The sequence below is a fragment of the Oncorhynchus gorbuscha genome, linkage group LG22 (assembly GCF_021184085.1).
Source record: "Oncorhynchus gorbuscha isolate QuinsamMale2020 ecotype Even-year linkage group LG22, OgorEven_v1.0, whole genome shotgun sequence".
In the NCBI taxonomy this organism is placed as follows: Eukaryota; Metazoa; Chordata; class Actinopteri; order Salmoniformes; family Salmonidae; genus Oncorhynchus; species Oncorhynchus gorbuscha.
This window is the reverse complement of record NC_060194.1, coordinates 658,523-680,632: the sequence shown is the minus strand read 5'-3', so window position 1 is coordinate 680,632 and position 22,110 is coordinate 658,523. Positions and strand designations below refer to the sequence as shown.

The window sequence follows — 22,110 nt, the reverse complement described above, 5'->3', positions numbered from 1 at the left end:
CGCGTCAGATTTTTAAAACTTTGTTTCTATTTAACATGCCATACAAATAAAGGCATTTTAATTAATTATATGAAGAGTGCCTTGGTCATCCTTTCTTTTTGTGGTGTTTTGTTCGTTTTGGACTTTGGTAAGGTTTTTTTCGGTTATTCAGACACACAAAAAAAATTCTCAGGCAAGCCGATGTCGGTAGCCGAAGTCGATAGCCGAAGTCTACGCCCCTTTGTCTGTGATTGGTCAACAGTAGGGATTCTTCAGTAAAGTCTGTTGTCATTCAACAAGAGGAGATTAATTTTCATGCATATTTTTTCATTTAGAAATACTGCACCAAACATCTTAGTTATATGTAAAATTGTGCATCTAAGATCTCCTCGGCAAAAACATCAATTTATGACAAATTTCTTAATCTGTCATAATCTGTCTCAAAATGTAAAAACAGTTTCTTTTTTTGCGAGCACACGTGTTCAGTCTGCCAAGCTGACTTCGACTAGCCGCCAGCCGAACTGAAGCGTGCTGACGCCCTTAGGCCTACAGCTCGATGGTTGTTATACAAGGCCGCTATACTATGCCTACTAATGCTAATGACATTACAATAATAGTAATAATAACAATAAGGATCAAGAAAAACAAAGGCTATTATATTATTTTTCAGGACAATATGGAACCGTGTGAATAAATTATAAATACCCGAGAGGCTATTCTAACAAAAAAAAGTGTAAAGCCTTTATTACAGCGTTGCAAAGATTAAAAACAGACGACTTTGTGAAATTGTTTATCCGACATGTTGTGGTTGCGTGAGGCTTGGGGCTAACGGAATCAGTAGGCAATTAAACACTCCAACAGGCAACAGAAGCAGGATCTATCTTATTTCTGTAGATACAGTATATATATGGATGATTTATAAAGCCAGGCACATTTAACAATTAAGCTATTGATTACAGACCCAATTAAGTTGGGGATTCCTTCACTTTTCTTTGACAATTAAGGCAGGGGCTGTTTTCTCGTCTCCTAACTCCGCTTCTCCCTCTACCGCATTGTTCTCAACACCATTATGCTGGTTAACTTTGCTATTATGCACATAGCAACATGGTCTAGGAAAAGGAGCCAATTCAACAGCGCACTGATGCGTTTCAGAACCGCGGACAGCGACCGCTATCCGACGGGGAGAAAAGCGCATTTGTTATAAAACAATATCATTTGTATTAGTGTTGCACCATTGTTCTTACATAACCATGTACAATTTGAGTAGCAAATGTCTTAGAGTGGACTGTGCCATCCCCACAGCCCCTACAATGGATTAATCCACTCAGTCAGGCACGAATCAGATAGAGCCTTGTACACCATGCTACTGCTCGACTAAAGAAATCTCGGGTGACCAACAGCCAATCGACCAAACAATCTACCAGTCAGCTAAATGGGGTAAGCCCTACTGCCTATACAGTGAAAGGGGAAACACTGTACTCAATCTAGGGGAGCCAGTGGCCTTGTTGGTGTACCTGAGAGGCTCGAAGACCAGACAGAGGTGCTGCTTGTGGTAGAAGTGTCGGAAGAGCCGCAGACAGTGGAACTTGTCGTCCAGGTCAGCATTGTTGAGCTTCTTAAGGAACTCCAGCTCCTTCAGCCCAGTCTTCTGCCTGTTAGGACAGAGAGATCACTGGGATGAGTCTCAAGTTATGGACACACTGGCGTCCCAGTAGGACAGGTCCACCTGGAGAGCTAATCGGTGTACTGGGGAGTATTCATTCGTCTGTTGCAAAACATTTAGCAACGGAAACCGTTTACCATTTACTCTAAGAACCAAAGAAGCAAACGGAACCAAACTGGGAGGGTCATACATTAATTTGTCCAATAGAAAATCTAATTTTCATTGGAAAACATTTCCCATTTGGAGTAAACGGTTTTCGTTGCAAATCAGACTAATGAATACACAGTATTTTGTTCCAGCCCTGCTCTGACAGACCAGATTCAGCTAAGGAAGTAGAGGTTAGTGGAATCCGGTGTTAGAGCCTGGTTAGAACAAAAGCCTACACACCCATCCCTCCAGGAGGAAGGTGGCTACCCTTGTAAAAATATTAAATACAAGCTTCTTCCATGTAACAAAGGCATAGTGATGAGGGAAAGTTCACATTATGAGTTTGATGAGTTGTGTTCAGTGGTGCACACCGAGCAAAACTTTTTTGCAACAGGCAAGTTCAGGTAATATCTCCCCTGTTTCCCTCCATTTAGCTGCTGAACAGGGCCCAGGACTAACTATTGGTAGACTGACACTCACATGAGCTCGTTGTTCCGAATGATCTTGATGGCCACCTCATGGCTGGCGCGAGCCACGTCTCGGGCGCGGATGACGTTGCTGAACACCCCCTGGCCCGTGTAGCCGTACACGCTGTACCGCTTGTCCAGTATCTCCCCGATATTTAGTCCTGTCAAACATCAAAACACAGAATATATTAGCTGGTTATGGATAGGGAACTTTCGCTTCTAACAATTCTGACGGATAATGTAGATTAAAAATACACAATTGTGCACAAACATATCAACATACAACCGAAACAGCAGGGTTCGATCCCCGGGACCACCCATACATAGAATGTATGCACACATGACTGTAAGTCGCTTTGGATAAAAGCGTCTGCTAAAATGGCATATAGAATAGATCTAACCAAAACACTTCACTCTGAGTGATGAACGAACTAACAAGCTAACAAACAAAGGAAGGAAGGAACTCTGTGCCACATAGACTCACGGTAGTATCCCTCTGCGTCTGTCCAGTTGTCTCGGAGGTTGGGGTTCTCCTTGAAGTCCTTCCCAATGCCTGCTGCTCGAAGCCTTGCACTCTGCAGTGACCACAAATCACTTAGTAAAAAAAAACAATGTTTTTTCAACAACAACAAAAAATAAATATATCCTTTCAAGTAATAAGTTATTATTAAGCTTGATTGAGCTTGCCTGGCGCAATGGAACCAAATTAATAGTCCCAGAAGCGTAAATCACATCCATCTGGCGCCATAAGCAGGCTTAATCAAACACTCATAGAATAAAAATAATAAAATCAACACTCATAGAATAAAAATAATCTATACTGAACAAAAATATAAACGCAACATGCAACAATTTCAACATTTTTATTGAGTCACAGTTCATAAAAGGATATCAGTCAATTGAAATGAATTAATTAATGGAAATATACGGATTTCACATGACTGGGCTGGAGAGCCAGGCCCACCCACTGGAGTTAAATAGGCCCACCCACTGGAGAGCCAGGCCCACCCACTGGAGTTAAATAGGCCCACCCACTGGAGAGCCAGGCCCACCCACTGGAGTTCAATAGGCCCACCCACTGGAGAGCCAGGCCCACCCACTGGAGTTAAATAGGCCCACCCACTGGAGAGCCAGGCCCACCCACTGGAGTTAAATAGGCCCACCCACTGGAGTTCAATAGGCCCACCCACTGGAGAGCCAGGCCCACCCACTGGAGAGCCAGGTCCACCCACTTGGCAGCCAGGCCCACCCACTGGAGAGCCAGGCCCACCCACTGGAGTTAAATAGGCCCACCCACTGGAGAGCCAGGCCCACCCACTGGAGTTCAATAGGCCCACCCACTGGAGAGCCAGGCCCACCCACTGGAGTTCAATAGGCCCACCCACTGGAGAGCCAGGCCCACCCACTGGAGTTCAATAGGCCCACCCACTGGAGAGCCAGGTCCACCCACTGGAGTTCAATAGGCCCACCCACTGGAGAGCCAGGCCCACCCACTGGAGTTCAATAGGCCCACCCACTGGAGAGCCAGGTCCACCCACTTGGCAGCCAGGCCCACCCACTGGAGAGCCAGGTCCAACCATGGCAGCCAGGCCCACCCACTGGAGAGCCAGGCCCACCCACTGGAGAGCCAGGCCCACCCACTGGAGAGCCAGGTCCACCCACTGGAGAGCCAGGTCCACCCACTGGAGAGCCAGGCCCACCCACTGGAGAGCCAGGCCCACCCACTTGGCAGCCAGGCCCACACACTGGAGAGCCAGGTCCACCCACTTGGCAGCCAGGCCCACCCACTGGAGAGCCAGGCCCACCCACTGGAGAGCCAGGCCCACCCACTGGAGAGCCAGGTCCACCCACTGGAGAGCCAGGTCCACCCACTGGAGAGCCAGGTCCACCCACTGGAGAGCCAGGCCCACCCACTGGAGTTCAATAGGCCCACCCACTGGAGAGCCAGGTCCACCCACTTGGCAGCCAGGCCCACCCACTGGAGAGCCAGGTCCAACCACTTGGCAGCCAGGCCCACCCACTGGAGAGCCAGGCCCACCCACTGGAGAGCCAGGCCCACCCACTGGAGAGCCAGGTCCACCCACTGGAGAGCCAGGTCCACCCACTGGAGAGCCAGGCCCACCCACTGGAGAGCCAGGCCCACCCACTTGGCAGCCAGGCCCACACACTGGAGAGCCAGGTCCACCCACTTGGCAGCCAGGCCCACCCACTGGAGAGCCAGGCCCACCCACTGGAGAGCCAGGCCCACCCACTGGAGAGCCAGGTCCACCCACTGGAGAGCCAGGTCCACCCACTGGAGAGCCAGGTCCACCCACTGGAGAGCCAGGCCCACCCACTGGAGAGCCAGGCCCACCCACTGGAGAGCCAGGTCCACCCACTGGAGAGCCAGGCCCACCCACTGGAGTTCAATAGGCCCACCCACTGGAGTTCAATAGGCCCACCCACTGGAGAGCCAGGCCCACCCACTGGAGAGCCAGGTCCACCCACTGGAGAGCCAGGTCCAGCCAATCAGAATGAGTTTTTCCCCACAAAAGGGCTTTATTAGAGACACAAATAGTCCTCAGCACCACCCCGCCTCAGACGATCCCGCAGGTGAAGAAACCGGATGTGGAGGTACTGGGCTGGCGTGGTTACACATGGTCTGTGGTTGAGGCCGGTTGGACGTACTGCGGTTGGACATACCGTAAATTCTCTAAAACGGCATTGGAGGCAGCTTATATATTAGGGAAATTAACATTCAATTCTCTGGCAACAGCTCTGGTGGACATTCCTGTAGTCAGCATCCCAATTGCATGTTCACTCAAAACTTGAGACATCTGTGACATTATGTTGTGTGACAAAACTGCAAATTTTAGAGTGGCCTTTTATTGTCCCGAGCACGAGGTGCACCTCTGTAATGATCATGCCGTTTAATCAGATTCTTGATATGCCTCACCTGCCAGGTGGATGGATTATCTTGGCAAACGAGAAATGCTCACTCACAGGGATGTAGAATGTATGCACACATGACTGTAAGTCGCTTTGGATAAAAGCGTCTGCTAAATGGCATATATTATTTTATTATATATTATGTAAATGAATTTGTGCACAGAAATTGAGAGCAATCAACTTTTTGCGTGTATGGAACATTTCAGGGATTTTTATTTCAGCTCATGAAACATGGGATTAACACTTGCGTTTATATTTTTGTTCAGTGTAATACTTGTTGAACCCAGGTCTGACTGTCAAGCTGCAATACAAAACCTATTCAGACACAGTTGAGGTGGTATTCTGACTTGGGATCAATGTGCAAGTTCCCCACTGACCTCAGTTAATGATTTACGTGAAACCCAGACTCTGAATCGAACTAGCAGTTCTCACAGAAATGTCACAAGAGAAAATGCTGTGGCATTTTACAGTTACCACTGACAGAAGCTTGTTTTGACAGTAATACAAAGGTGACCCGGACACCACACTGTGCAACTATCTGCCAGAATCCTATTCCATAGACAACTTCAATTAAAAGTTGAAGACTCGTACACTGTGTGGTCAGAATCGGAATGGAATCATAGAATCGGAATGGAATCACAGAATCGGAATGGAATCATAGAATCGGAATGGAATCATAGAATCGGAATGAAATCATAGAATCGGAATGGAATCATAGCAACAGGAGGAGTACTCACATCGTAGGCGGCGAACATGTCATCCGATTCAGTGAACATATCAGGGGCGGATGTTTTTTTCTGGTTGGTTCCTTCTAAAAAAGGAAAGGGAGTACAGTTATAAGCACTGTTAAACTGTAAAAGCATTTTGTGAATACTGTTGATGTCAAAAGGCCATACATTTTATTTATAAATAAGAATTCATTGTGTAAAAATAGGATATGACATAATGAATAATGGACTTTGGAACTTCATTTGTAACTCGATCATTAGTCTGAAGCCATGCAAAATAAGACAAATTATGTTTCTATTAAAGGTCGACCTATTATGATTTTTCAAAGCCAATACCGATTAATCGGCCGATTTTTATAAATATTGACAATTGAATGAACAATGAACACTTATTTTAACTTAATATAATACATCAATAAAATCAATTAAATAATGAAACATGTTCAATTTGGTTTAAATAACGCAAAAACAAAGTGTTGGAGATTAAAGTAAAAATGCAATATGTGCCATGTTAGAAAGCTAACGTTTAAGTTCCTTGCTCAGAACATGAGAACATATGAAAGCTGGTGGTTCCTTTTAACATGAGTCTTCAATATTCCCAGGTAAGAAGTTTTAGGTTTTAGTTATTATAGGACTATTTCTCTCTATACCATTTGTATTTCATATACCTTTGACTATTGGATGTTCTAATAGGTACTTTAGTATTGCCAGCCTAATCTCGGGAGTTTATAGGCTTGAAGTCATAAACAGCGCAATGCTTGAAGAATTGCGAAGAGCTGCTGGCAAACGCAGTAAAGTGCTGTTTGAATGAATGCTTACGAGCCTGCTGCTGCCTACCACCGCTCAGTCAGACTGCTCTAGTAAATCATAAACTTAATTATAATATAATAACACACAGAAATATGAGCCTTAGCTCATTAATATGGTCAAATCCGTAAACTATCATTTCAGAAAACAAAATGTTTATTCTTTCAGTGAAATACGGAACCGTTTTGTATTTTATCTAATGGGTGGCATCCATCAGTCTAAATATTGCTGTTACATTGCACAACCTTTCAATGTTATGCTATAATTATGTAAAATTCTGGCAAATTAGTTTGAAACGAAACAGGCGGCCCAAACTGTTGCATATACCTTGACTCTGCATGCAACGAACACAAGAGAGATGACACAATTTCACTAGTTTAATATTGCCTGCTAACATGAATTTCTTTTAACTAAATATGCAGGTTTAAAAATTTACACTTGGGTATTGATTTTAATTAAGGCGTTGATGTTCATGGTTAAGTACACTTTGGTGCAACGACAGCTTTTTTAGCAAATGCGCTTGTTAAATCGCCCGTTTGGCGAAGTAGGCTGTGATTCAATGATAAATTAACAGGCACCGCATTGATTATATGCAACGCAGGACAAGCTAGATAAGCTAGTAATATCATCAACCATGTGTAGTTAACTAGTGATTATGTTAAGATTGATTGTTTTCTATAAGATAAGTTTAATGCTAGCTAGCACCTTACCTTGGCTCCTTGCTGCACTCGCATAACATGTAATTGGCCATAATCGGTGTCCAAAAATGCTGATTACCGATTGTTATGAAAACTTTGGCCCCTAATTAACCGGTTGACCTCTAGTTTCTATCCCCACTACTGATTCATGTACCAGCATGAGCTTCTATCAGCATGACAAAAACACGCACACGCACCTGGGTCAAATGCATGTCAAATACTTTCAATACACACTTCCTGGTGGCTCAAGTATCCTGAAAGTATTTCACATGTCTTAGTTTTCCACAGGTTTGGTGAACACACACACACACCAGTGTACCGTCTTTTTCCTGTTCGATGAGGTTGTGCTTTGCCTTGATGTTTTCTTCGAAGGTGTCCACGTTTTCCCGCTCATACTCTTTGACATCGGCCGCCACGCGCTCCAAGATGTCGTCTGGCGACGGCGAGCGGCTGCGTGGGCTGCTCTGGGGGCTGCCGGGCTCCGATGGTGCCGACATGTTACTACCCTCGTTCCCTCCCTTGTACTTCTGTTTATGGGAACACAGATAGACACACAATGTAAGCATGAATACCAAGCACAGGCACGCCAACATGTACACACATGATGAACTAAGAATCAAACACCTGTGTGTGCATGCAGTGGATGACAATAACCAATAATACAGGGTAAATGACATATCATGACATTAAACGGCTGTTTAAAGTAACGTCAGTGCATCGAGGATGATATTATTGCGGTCTTATCACCCACCTGGACGATGGCCAGGCGCTGTAGCCTCCTCTGTTCAATGAGAGCCTCCTCGTCCTCCTCATCCACATCGTAATCTTCCAGCCTGGACAGGAATACATACAATGTGGTCATCCTCCCCACACTCATGAACAAAAGCTTATATTACAAAAAGCCTGCCCTAAAACAGAAATGGTGTGGTTTAATGAGACTGAAATTGATTAATGTTGAATCAAGTGTATGAACCATACAGTCAACACTTAAGACAAATTCTGAGGTAAGCAATACCCTATTAAAGTGATCTGTCATTTTCCAGTTTTTGAACATTTGTAGGTTTTTTTAAGCGTTTTCAAGGCAAAACTTATAAAAGGCATCTGGCAGAAGTAAATGTATCCACAAACACAAATAATTGTATATATATACACACCTTAAATTACTACGTTTCCACAAATGTTATGATATAATCGTTATGCCCATTCAAAAGATTAGGGGACTTGTCCTCGGATGGGGCCACAGTGTCTCCTGACCCCTCCTGTCTCAGCCTCCAGTATTTATGCTGCAGTAGTTTGTGTCGGGGGGCTAGGGTCAGTTTGTTATATCTGGAGTACTTCTCCTGTCCTATTCGGTGTCCTGTGTGAATCTAAGTGTGCGTTCTCTAATTCTCTCCTTCTTTCGTTCTCTCTCTCGGAGGACCTGAGCCCTAGGACCATGCCCCAGGACTACCTGACATTACATTTACATTTAAGACAGACGCTCTTATGACTTACTGCATTCACCTTATGACATCCAGTGGAACAACCACTTTACAATAGTGCATCTAAATATTTTAAGGGGGAGGGGGGTGAGAAGGATTACTTTATCCTATCCTAGGTATTCCTTAAAGAGGTGGGGTTTCAGGTGTCTCCGGAAGGTGGTGATTGACTCCGCTGTCCTGGCGTCGTGAGGGAGTTTGTTCCACCATTGGGGAGCCAGAGCAGCAGTTTTGACTGAGCTGACGGGAACTGACTTCCTCAGTGGTAGGGAGGCGTCGCAGGCCAGAGGTGGATGAACGCAGTGCCCTTATTTGGGTGTAGGGCCTGTCAGAGCCTGGAGGTACTGAGGTGCCATTCCCCTCACAGCTTTAGGCAAGCACCATGGTCTTCTGCCTCAACTGGAAGCCAGTGGAGAGAGCGGAGGAGCGGGGTTATTGGGAAGGTTGAACCATGCGGCGTTCTGATGAGTCATTTAATGGCACAGGCAGGGAGCCCAGCCAACACATCTAATGGCGGGAGATGACAAGTGCCTGATTATGATCTCCTTCCTGTGTGAGGCAGGGTCACTCTGCGGATGTTGTAGAGCATGAACCTACAGGAACGGGCCCCGCCTTATGTTGAGAACGACAGTTTGTTGTCCAGGATCACGCCAAGGTTCTTAGCGCTCTGGGAGGAGGACACAATGGAGTTGTCAACCGTGATGGCGAGATCATGGAACAGGCAGTCCTTCCCCGGGAGGAAGAGCAGCTCCGTCTTGCGAAGTTCCTTGAGGTAGTGATCCGTCATCCACACTGATATGTCTGCCAGACATGCAGAGACGCCACCTGGTCATCAGAAGGGGGAAAGGAGAAGATTAATTGTGTGACGTCTGCATAGCAATGATAGGAGAGACCATGTGAGGTTATGACAGAGCCAAGTGACTTGGTGTATAGCTAGGAGAGGGCCTAGAACAGAGCCCTGGGGACACCAGTTTGCAACTGTTCTCGCCACGCCTGGTGACCTGTCATTATCCAAGCGTGGGCCGCGCCGGAGATGCCCAACTCGGAGAGGGTGGAGAGGAGGATCTGATGGTTCACTGTATCGAAGGCAGCCGATAGGTCTAGAAGGATGAGAGCAGTTCTTTGTGCGGAGCGCCTCCGTGATACAGAGAAGAGCAGTCTCAGTTGAATGACTAGTCTTGAAACCTGACTGATTTGGATCAGAAGGTCATTCTGAGAGAGAGCGGGAGCTGACCACGGCACGTTCAGAGTTTTGGAGAGAAAAGAAAGAAGGGATACTGGTCTGTAGTTGTTGACATCGGAGGGATCGAGTGTCTTTTTTTGACATGATGACTCCTTGCTGTCCCCAGTCCACCTGGCCATGCTGCTGCCCAACTGGAGTCCTGGGACCATGCCCCAGCACTACCTGACATGATGACTCCTTGCTGTCCCCAGTCCACCTGACTGTGCTGCTGCTCCAGTTTCAACTGTTCTGCCTTGTTATTATTCGACCATGCTGGTCATTTATGAACGTTTGAACATCTTGGCCATGTTCTGTTATAATCTCCACCCGGCACAGCCAGAAGAGGACTGGCCACCCCACATAGCCTGGTTCCTCTCTAGGTTTCTTCCTAGGTTTTGGCCTTTCTAGGGAGTTTTTCCTAGCCAACGTGCTTCTACACCTGAATTGCTTGCTGTTTGGGGTTTTAGGCTGGGTTTCTGTACAGCACTTTGAGATATCAGTTGATGTACGAAGGGCTATATAAATAATTTGATTTGATGCAGAAGTATGACTTTCATAGGGTATAATCAACTAAAATTCCTTAGTGCACTGCCTACACTTCATCTTCAGAGTCCTCCTTGTCGACCCTCATTCCCTCTGAGAGGCTGCCTTTGAACTTGTCCTCTCTGTCCCGGCTCCATCTCCTCTCCTGGGATCTGGAACGCCACCGCAGCCTCCGTCCCAACCGATCCAACGACCTATGGAGAAGAGCGAAGACAAAGCCTGAGCATCATACAGGTGCAATACAGAAGGCATCCTGCTGATCAATGGTTATTTATATTAATAGCTATTACCATTGAATCTTCAGGAATAACAAAACACCGTATAATCGAAATTTCATAACCCAAAACTTATGTGAGTTGCAATTCTCTCCATTATAAAAATCGTTATTGTATTTAAATATCAATATAAAGAATGAAGTTTCAGTCTAAGCAGACCTTCAATGCACAGACAATAGGACTAGTGACCTACAGTGCCTTCAGTAAGTATTCAGACCTCTTGACAATCCCACATTGTTACGTTACAGCCTTATTCTAAGATCGATGAGGAAAAAAACTAATTGAATCTATCTACACACAATACCCCATAATCACAAAGCAAAAACAGGTTTTTATAAATGTTTGCTAAATATCACACTTACATACAGTGGTTGCTCCACTAAAAGTTGGGAATATCACACTTACATACAGTGGTTGCTCCACTAAAAGTTGGGAATATCACACTTACATACAGTGGTTGCTCCACTAAAAGGTTTGATACTGTGGTACTTAGAGGTAATTTGTGGATTAGTACGGTACCCTGCGCCACCACTTCATTGCTTCAGACCAGGTCTAAGACACTGCTACAGATGCTGGTTCAATACCCGTGCTGACCTCGACTGGGAGACCCATAAGATGACAGTAGGTTTTTGGTTTCTCTCCCACTAAAAACAGAAAAAAAATCATTCTAAATAACAAACTGGCTTTATTTACAAATTGTCAACATTGTCTCATAATTCCATAATGGCCTTTTTCTGGCTCATTTGACAATGAAATCTCCAAATCATATATATTTTTAAACAAAACGATTATTATTAATTTTGAATTATATAAAATCCCCTTGTATATTCTCACAGATATATTATTAACCCTGTTATAAGCAGGACAATATATTGATCATGTCTCCCGAGTGGCGCACAATGGGATTGCCTTGCAGTTCTCCAGCTGTAACCACTGAAAGCGTGCGAGGTTCAAGGCACGAGGGTAGGGGTGGACCCCCACCCTGGGTAGTACAGAACACTTTAAGGGGTATCGCACTAATAATGGTGCTGACTAGGGAAATGTTCCCGCTGTTCTTAGTGCTAGTCTGCACGTTCAAACTAAAACAATGTAACTAATAATAGCTTCTTATCGTTAATAAAATAAAAATAATTTTTCAAAATGGCAATGTTTATTTAGTTATGGATCCATAAATTACTATGGGAATAAATATCACTGAATTACAGAAATATCCTCCAATCTTCTATATGTGATTATTGGCAGTCAGGTCATATTTTCCAAAATACTGTAGGTGACATAAGTCTCACTCGTGTTGAGTAATGTTCTGTTAAGTGGTGTAGGTCTTATTTGAAGAGCATATTGAAGTTGGAAGCAATAGGATTTGAAGCAATAGCCTACAACTATTTTAGCACCGTTTCACGCTGCTCTGAGCAAAGTATGGGGACTGGTCTTGATAAACCAATGACATTTTTATTTTCACTGAATTTTCATTTGGGTATTGGTTAGACTACAATTATACAATAAGGGTGTAGAAATGTTATACTCTCAGTGCAACCTTTAAACTAGACAAGTCAGTTAAGAACCAATTATTATTTACAAGGACAGCCTAATCCTTCATCCCCATCCGGGAAATTGAACCCCGGTACCCGGGATTCTTTAGCTAAATACTGTAGTCTACTCCCGACAGTCACATTGTACAGCACCATATTTTCCATTTCATCCTAGAGGGTTTTTTGTTTTTCTTGGAATTAGAAACACCATATTATTAATCAAATGAATCCCAAAGTCTAAAAGTAATTGGAAAGGTAAATACAAATGATTTGTGACATTATGGTTACAATAAAGAATGTAAACAAGATACTGTGGTTTTTATTTACAGTAGTAATGGACAGACGGTGGCATTATGAAAACAGGTTTTCAAACACTTGTTGCCCGATTAGCAGGACAATAGACTCTTTATAGCCCGGCTACTGAAGTGCGAACATCCCCCTACCTGCAATGTATTCAACGCTTAAGTACTCTGAAGTGTTACATTTATAACTGAAAACAGCAGTACAGTATTTCTTCATCAACATCTTCATGCTTTTGTTAATAAAATAACTAGAAAAAAAGACATTCAAAATGCAGATGGTTATTGAAACTACATTTTAGTTGCACTTCCACGACCACGCTGAGATGATCAATGTATTTGCTGCATCGTAGTATCATCAATTTATCTTGCCAAAACGTCTTGATGTCATTCACCAGTTCATCTTTGCTTGTAGGCTTGGCAGAGATATGGATTAATATTTTCAGTTGATGCCAAACAAGTTCGATCGGGTTTAAAATCAGTAGACCTACAAGATGAGATTAATAAAAAACATTTTTAGATATACTGTAGGCATACTGTAGGTGTTGTCTTATTTAACCTTTCCTCTCCTGTATTCCCTGTTCACCCACGACTGCATCTCCGCCCCAGGTGGTGAGGGTAGGTAACAACATCTCCACCCCGCTAATCCTCAACACTGGGGCCCCACAAGGGTGCGTTCTGAGCCCTCTCCTGTACTCCCTGTTCACCTACAACTGTATCTCCACCCAGCTGACCCTCAACACTGGGGCCCCACAAGGGTGCGTTCTGAGCCCTCTCCTGTACTCCCTGTTCACCCACGACTGTATCTCCGCCCCCAGGGGGTGAGGGTAGGTAACAACATCTCCACCCCGCTGACCCTCAACACTGACGACACAACAGTGGTAGGCTTGATTACCAACAACGACGAGACGGCCTACAGGGAGGAGGTGAAGGCCCTCGGTGTGTGGTGTCAGGAAAATAACCTCACACTCAACGTCAACAAAACTAAGGAGATGATTGTGGACTTCAGGAAACAGCAGAGGGAACACCACCCTATCCACATCGATGGAACAGTAGTGGAGAGGGTACTAAGTTTTAAGTTCCTTGGCGTACATATCACAGACAAACTGAATTGGTCCACCCACACAGACAGCATCGTGAAGAAGGCGCAGCAGCGCCTCTTCAACCTCAGGAGGCTGAAGAAATTTGGCTTGTCACCAAAAGCACTCACAAACTTCTACAGATGCACAATCGAGAGCATCCTGTCGGGCTGTATCACCGCCTGGTACGGCAACTGCTCCGCCCACAACCGTAAGGCTCTCCAGAGGGTAGTGAGGTCTGCACAACGCATCACCGGGGGCAAACTACCTGCCCTCCAGGACACCTACACCACCTGATGTCACAGGAAGGCCATAAAGATCATCAAGGACATCAACCACCCGAGCCACTGCCTGTTCACCCCGCTATCATCCAGAAGGCGAGGTCAGTACAGGTGCATCAAAGCAGGGACCGAGACTGAAAAACAGCTTCTATCTCAAGGCCATCAGACTGTTAAACAGCCACCACTAACATTGAGTGGCTGCTGCCAACACACTGACTCAACTCCAGCCACTTTAATAATGGGAATTTGTGTAAAATATATCACTAGCCATTTTAAACAATGCTACTTAATATAAAGTTTACATACCCTACATGATTTTCTCATATGTATACGTATATACTGTTCTCTATATCATTTACTGCATCTTTATGTAATACATGTATCACTAGCCACTTTAACTATGCCACTTTGTTTACATACTCATCTCATATGTATATACTGTACTCGATACCATCTGCATCTTGCCTATGCCGCTCTGTACCATCACTCATTCATATATCTTTATGTACATATTCTTTATCCCTTCACACTTATGTGTATAAGACAGTAGTTTTGGGAATTGTTAGGTTAGATTACTCGTTGGTTATTACTGCATTGTCAGAACAAGAAGCACAAGCATTTCGCTACACTCGCATTAACATCTGCTAACCATGTGTATGTGACAAATACAATTTGATTTGATTTATTTTACTACATATAAATAAAATATAAATATATGCCATTTGACAAAGTCATGTGTGCATACATTTGATGGGTGGTTGAACCCACTACCCTTTACAAGCGCCATGCTTTGAGCTACAGAAGGACCACCATACATAAAATGTGCTGGCATCTTGACTCAGTTTATGCCCTCATTTGCAATGCAAACCCGGGCGGCAGTGTGTTTTGGGTCATTGTCCGCATTTAAAAAAACATTTAGCCTAACAGCCAACATTAGGTACAACACTAGAAATATACATGTACATAGGCCTAAATGTAACAGTATAACTTTAGACCGTCCCCTCGCCCATACCCGGGCTCGAACCAGAGACCCTCTGCACAAATCAACAACAGTCACCCACGAAGCATCATTACCCATCGCTCCACAAAAGCCGCGGCCCTTGCAGAGCAAGGGGAACCACTACTTCAAGGTCTCAGAGCAAGTGACCTTGAAAGAAACAACGTGGTACCAGAAACACCTCTCTGACATATGGTCCAGCATATCTCTTGATTTCTTCCCCAATGACATCTGAAAAAGGAGACAACAGTGAAATGTGGAACACATAACAGTCCGTGCGTTGTAGGCTACAATATTTGATGTACCTTTTGATTTGTAAATAGCCAAGCTAACCATCAAAAATCTAATTTGGGCCTGGTCCCTGGCGAGAAATTGCCCCACACGTCGAGTTTGAGCGGATGCTTGGAACTCGGCTTGCTTAACCTTCTTTCTTTTTTTCAGTAGCAATTTTAAGCAAATTGTTCAAGAGCCACGGTTGATTCGTCTGTGAAGATGACATTGAATGCCGAACCTACAGAACAGTACAAAACAAGCGAACAAACACGGTTAATGTTCAAGGGGGAGAAAAAAAGGGATGTTTAAAAAAAAATCATATAAAAATATATTTATATGTCTTACCGAGCCTTTCCATAAGTCAGTTTCTTCAACTGTCTTCTGACTGTGATTAGAGCAATGTTGATGTTGTGCTGTGATGCCATCAGATTCCAGATTGCCTTTGCCGATCGCTCATCATCTTCATTCATCATTGAGTCGATGGCTTGAATAGTCTATCTGGAAATGGAATACAATGTAAAAATGTGCAGCATACAGTAAAGAACAGCAGTCGATTTCAGCATAGTTTTTTTGCATTATTAGGCCTACTTTACAGTATTGTCGCCTACTGTACCTGTTCATAGGCCACTAATCGATGGGGGCTCAGGGCGATACCATTCTGCTCATCTGATGAAGGTGCACATGGATCAGATTCAAACTTTGAAGACCCAGATCGAGCCATTGAAGGCAGACCAGCAGAAAGATAAACATCTGAGGGCAGATACGGGCGACAGCTGATGCGTTGGTCCAGAGCCAGGTGCCATTGGCGGAGAATGACGGGTTGAAGAGGGCGAGGAACACAATGCCAGGCACACCAGTGAGCTCTGGAACTCCACCTCTGACATTCAGAGTCAACATACCTGGCAGTTTCATCAGGTCATCGGTTCATCCTGACATTTCCATTCCTCTTCTGACAACAGAACTTGATCAACTGCTACCCAGGCACAGCAAGGGCGGTCCGGACCGTTGTGCTGTTCTGCTATAGCCTAATAAACAAATTCAGGTGGCTTTTATATGCAAAACTCTTTAAATGATTTATTATCCAAAAGTAAAAGCATATACTTTACAGTACTGTATTTCTTCATCCGTGTCTTTATGCTTTCGTTAATAAATGATTAAAAAAATACTCTTTCAAAATGCAGATGTTTACTTAGTTATGGATCCATAACAAATTACTATGGGAATAAATATCACTGAATTACAGAAATATTGGAACAAAGTTGTCTAATGAAGGTAAAGAAATTGTTGTTCACTGGAAAATACACACATGGTCACGTTGTCCAGCACCATCATGGCTATTAGCAGGTAGTTAGGTTGGCCGTGATTGGTTGCAATTTCAGTTTAATCCACCAGAAAAAGACAAAAAATATAATGGATCACATCCGACCCCTAATTGGGAATCACATAGGGCATCGCACAATTGGCCCAGCATTTCTCTCCCTCTAAAAACAGAAATAAATGTTTTGGCCTTTATTCAGATTACAATCGCTCACTTTCGTTTAAAAACAAAACAAAATAACCTCCAAAATATTGTTATATATTTTCAAGTTGATGGCACAGTCATATAGCCCGGCACCTACATAAAGCTGAGTGACTCACTCATTCATGGCTTTGGATCAAAACAAATAAGTACCAACATTCTTTCTGATAGTCTTTAATAAATAAATGCTTTGGTTATCCTGACCTGGACACCACGTACAGTAATATTATATAATAATATTATGGGCTATTAGCAGGACAATATTCCTTTACCAACACCACTCTGTATTTTGATACTTTGTGCTTCAAATTATATTGCTTCCAACTTCAATATGCTCTTCAAATAAGACCCACACCACTTTTAACAGCACATTACTCAACACTACTGAGTCTATGGTAGGCCTACAGTATATCGAAAAATATGACGTGACTTGCCAATAATTACATATAGAGGATTCAGAATTAAATCCAAAAGCGGCCTCATGGGTCTCCCGGTGCTGGCCGCCACTAGTGTTGAGTAATGTGCTGTTAAAAATGGTCTTATTTATTTGAAGAGCATATTGAAGTTAGAAGCAATAGGATTTGAAGCAATAGCCTACAACTATTTTAGCACCGTTTCACACTGCTCTGAACCAAGCATGGGGACTGGTCTTGATAAATCAGTTAGTTTTAATTTTCACTGAATCTCCATTTGGGTAGGCAAGTCAGTTAAGAACAAATTCTTATTTACAAGGACAGCCTACTCCTTCCTCCCCGTCAGAGAATTGAACCCATCTCCCGCAAGACAGAGGGATTCTTTAGCAAAATAGCCAAGTACTGTAGCCTACTCCCGACCGTCACGCTGTAGTGACATATTTTCCGTTCCATCCTAATGGAAACCCAGAGAAATTTTAGTTGTTCTTGGACGAGAAACACCATAATATTAAACAAATTAATTAAGCTAAATTTCTTAAAAATCAGTCCCATATACTGTGTTCTTACAAAAAAAGGTTTGACATTTTCTAGTACAGCCACTATTGAAGGCTATCAAATGCTTCTCAAAGATGCCCCCTTGGTGGTCAAACTAGCAGTAACTAGCATTAATGGTACCAGTGGTTGGCACTTAAATAACGTGCCATAGAATTCTAGGCTAATTACTTCTTCAAAAGCTAATTGGAGTCAGGAGTCAGCTAACTTGGAGTCTAATCAATGAGACGAGATTGGAGATGTTGGTTAGAGCTGCCTTGCACAATAAAATAAAATAAAAACTCACAAAATGTTTGCTATTCACAAGAAGCATTTTCTGATGTGAGCCACGCCTTGAACAAAAGAGATCTCAGAAGACCTAAGATTAAGAATTGTTGACTTGCATAAAGCTAGGAAGGGTTACAAAAGTATCTCTAAAAGTATCTAGCCTTGATGTTCATCAGTCCATGGTAAGACAAAATGGTCTCTAAATGTAGAAAGTTCAGCACTGTTGCTACTCTCCCTAGGACTGGCCATCCTGGAAAGACGACTGCAAGAGCACAGCGCAGAATGCTCAATGAGGTAAAGAAGAATCTTAGAGTGTCAACTAAAGATTTACAGAAATCTCTGGAACATACTAACATCTCTGTTGACGAGTCTACGATACATAAAACACTAAACAAGAATGGTGTTCATGGGAGGACACCACCGAAGAAGCCACTGTGTCCAAAAAAAACATTGCTGCACGTCCAAAGTTTGCAAAAATGCACCTGGACAGCACTACTAGCAAAATATGTGGACAGATTAAACTAAAGTAGAGATGTTTGGAAGGAACACACAACACTATGTGCGGAGAAAAAAAAGGCACAGCACACCAACATCAAAACCTCATCCCACCTGTAAAGTCTGGTGGAGGGAGCATCGTGGTTTGGGGCTTCTGGAGTGGCCCAGTCCTGACCTCAACCCAATTGGGGTGCTGTGGCATGACCTCAAGAGAGTTCACACCAGACATCCCAAGAATATTACTGAACTGAAACGGTTTTGTGAAGTGATATGGTCCAAAATTCCTCCTGACCATTGTGCAGGTCTGAGCCGCAACTACAGAAGACATTTGGTTGAGGATATTGCTGCCAAAGGAGGGTGTACCGGTTACACATACTTTTTCCAACCTGCAGTGTGAATGTTTACATGCTGAGTTCAATAGACATGAACACGTATAATTGTTTGCGTGTAATTAGTTTAAGCAGACTGTATGTCTGTTGTTGTGACCTAGATGAAGATCAGTTCACATTTTATGACCAATTTATGCAGATATCCAGGTATTTCCAAAGGGTTTACATACCTTTTCTTGCCACTAAGCATTTAGATGCTTTACTCAGTACTAGTCCAACACAATAACGACCTGGCTCTCTCGTTGCACTCCACAAGGAGACTGCCTGTTACGTGAATGTTGTAAGCTAAGGTAAGTTGCTAGCTAGCATTAAACTTATCTTATAAAAAACAATCAATCATAATCACAGGACAACTACACATGGTTGATGATATTACTAGATATTATCTAGCGTGTCCTGCATTGCATATAATCTGACTGAGAATACAAGCATCTAAGTATCTGACTGAGCGGTGGTAGGCAGAAGCAGGCGCATAAACATTCAGTCAAACAGCACTTTGTGTGTTTTGCTAGCATCTTTTTCAAGCATTGTGCTGTTTATGACTTTAAGCCTATCAACTCCCGAGATGAGGCTGGTGTAACCGAAGTGAAATGGCTGGCTAGTTAGAGCGGGCTAATAGCGTTTCAAACGTCACTCACTCTGAGCATCTAATAGTTGTTCCCCTTGCTCTGCATGAGTAACGCTGCTTCGAGGGTGGTTGTTGTCATTGTGTTCCTGGTTCGAGCCCAGAGAGGGGCGAGGAGAGGGACGGAAGTTATACTGTTACACTGGCAATACTAAAGTGCCTATAAGAAAATCCAATAGTCAAAGGTTAATGAAATACAAATGTTATAGAGAGAAATAGTCCTATAATTCCTATAATAACTACAACCTAAAGCTTCTTACCTGGGAATATTGAAGACGCATGTTAAAAGTAACCACCAGCTTTCATATGTTCTGAGCAAGGAACTTAAACGTTACATGAAACATATTGCACTTTTACTTTGCATTATTTAAACCACATTGAATATGTTTCATTATTTATTTGAGGCTAAATTGATTTAATTGATGTATTATATTAAGTATTGTTGTAATTGTCATTAATACAAAAAAAATAATTTAATGGGGTTGATTAATCGGTATCGGCCTTTAAAAAAAAAAAAAAATAGCCCTCCAATAATCGGTATCGGCGTTGAAAAATCTTAATCGGTCGACCTCTACTTTGCACACCTGTATTTGGGGAGTTTCTCCCAATCTTCTCTGCAATTTCCTCTCAAGCTCTGTCACGTTGGATGGGGAGCATAGCTGTACAGCCATTTTCAGGTCTCTCCAGAGATGTTCAATCGGGTTCAAGTCTGGGCTCTGGCTGGGCCACTTTAGGACATTCAGAGACTTGTCCCGAAGTCACTCCTGCATTGTCTTGGCTGTGTGCTTGTGGTCGTTGTCCTGTTTGAAGGTGAACCTTTGCCCCAGTCGGAGATTTTCATCAAGGATCTCTATACTTTGCTCCGTTGATCTTTCCCTTGATCCTGACTACTCTCCCAGTCCCTGCACCAGAAAACATCCCCACAGCATGATGCTGCCACCACCATGCTTCACTGTAGGGATGGTGCCAGGTTTCTTCCAGACGTGACGCTTGTCACTCAGGCCAAAGAGTTCAATCTGGGTTCCATCAAACCAGAGAATCTCGTTTCTCATGGTCTGAGAGTCCATTAGGTGCCTTTTGGAAAACTCCAAGTGGGCTTCCATGTGCCTTTAATTGATGAGTGGCTTCTGTCTAGCCACTCTACCATTCAGGGCTGATTGGTGGAGTACTGCACAAGATGGTTGTCCTTCTGGAAGGTTCTCCAATGCCCACAAAGGAACTCTGGAGCGCTGTCAAGAGTGACCATCGGGTTCTTGGTAATCTCCCGGACCAAGGACCTTCTCCGATTGCTTAATTTGGTCAGGCGGTCAGCTTTAGGAAGAGTCTTGGACAATTATTTCAACCTCATGGCTTTGCTCTGACATGTAGTCAACTGTGGGACCTTATATAGACAGGTGTGTGCCTTTACAAATCATGTCCAATCAATTGAATTTACCACAGATGGACTCTAATCAAGTTGTAGAAACATCAAGGATGATCAATGGAAACAGGATGCACCCGAGTTCAATTTCGAACTCTCATAGCAGAAGGTCTGAATACTTGTGTAAATAAGGCATTTGTTGTTTATTTTTTAATACATTTGCAAACATTTCTAAGAAGCTGTTTTCACTTTGTCATTATGAGGTATTGTGTAGGATTTTTCTTTATTTAATCCATTTTAGAATAAGGCTGTAACGTAACAAAATGTGGTAAAATTCAAGGGGTCTGAATACTTTCCAAAGGCACTGCATCTGTAGTTTTAGACTCAAATACATAACACAGGTAGTGGTTATACAGATAATGAGACATGCACCAATATGGATACTAAAAAACACTTTTGAACCTGTCCTCCACCCACCTCCTCCTGAATGGTGACCTGCTGCATCTCCTGGGAGAGCGCGATCTCCGCCTGAAAGGTGAGCGGCTGAACCGTCGCCGGGCATCTAGGGCCGTGTCCCTACAGACCCCTGCCTCTTCCTGGCTCCACATCCTGAAGATCACGTGACAAAAGGATAAGGTGTTCAACATTCAATATTCTCCATGCATTACCTAAAGTGGGTCTGATTTTATTTGGACAGGATTCAATGTGGGGATGATGTACAATTGACCGTGTTTGTTTGGGAATATCGTGGCAAGACGACATGTAAAGGGCCATCTCCCATATAGCAATTAAGTACTCGTCTTTCTTGCACTAACATCTGCACTTGTTTTTTCTTATTGCCACGGTTTCCGCTGATAGCTGTCAAGGGTCTACCTGCAATAACAGTGATATTGCAAGTATCCTCCTCCCCTCACATTACTAGGGGTGTATTCACTAGAAACCAAATGGAAGCAACCGGACAAAATGGGGTCTCACCTGAACTTGCCTGATAAGAAACGCTACTTTTCGTTTCAAAACATTTTCTGTTGCAAAAAAAGGCGTTACAGTGTACACTAATTAATACACTCCAGGGCTTCCCATTCCAATGCTCATGGTCT

General features: G+C 43.5%; 1 protein-coding gene and 1 long non-coding RNA gene across 2 annotated transcripts in view; both read right to left on the bottom strand.

Annotated features, from left to right (window-relative positions):
- Nucleotides 1–22,110, bottom strand: part of LOC124009574 (serine/threonine-protein kinase PRP4 homolog) — a 38,854-nt gene that overhangs the window by 14,775 nt on the left and 1,969 nt on the right. Inside the window, exons 3-10 of the mRNA XM_046321484.1 lie at nucleotides 21,491–21,622; nucleotides 10,714–10,854; nucleotides 8,169–8,250; nucleotides 7,737–7,944; nucleotides 5,922–5,995; nucleotides 2,741–2,831; nucleotides 2,270–2,417; nucleotides 1,494–1,631 (exon numbers count right to left, since the gene is read on the bottom strand). Of these exons, the coding sequence (XP_046177440.1) occupies nucleotides 1,494–1,631; nucleotides 2,270–2,417; nucleotides 2,741–2,831; nucleotides 5,922–5,995; nucleotides 7,737–7,944; nucleotides 8,169–8,250; nucleotides 10,714–10,854; nucleotides 21,491–21,622 (1,014 nt within the window). The remainder of the gene's footprint in view (nucleotides 1–1,493; nucleotides 1,632–2,269; nucleotides 2,418–2,740; nucleotides 2,832–5,921; nucleotides 5,996–7,736; nucleotides 7,945–8,168; nucleotides 8,251–10,713; nucleotides 10,855–21,490; nucleotides 21,623–22,110) is intronic.
- On the bottom strand, nucleotides 14,921–18,044 carry LOC124009575. The gene is made up of 3 exons (XR_006834307.1): nucleotides 16,007–18,044; nucleotides 15,739–15,891; nucleotides 14,921–15,631 (listed from the first exon to the last, which is right to left on the bottom strand). It is a non-coding gene; the product is annotated as an uncharacterized LOC124009575 (long non-coding RNA).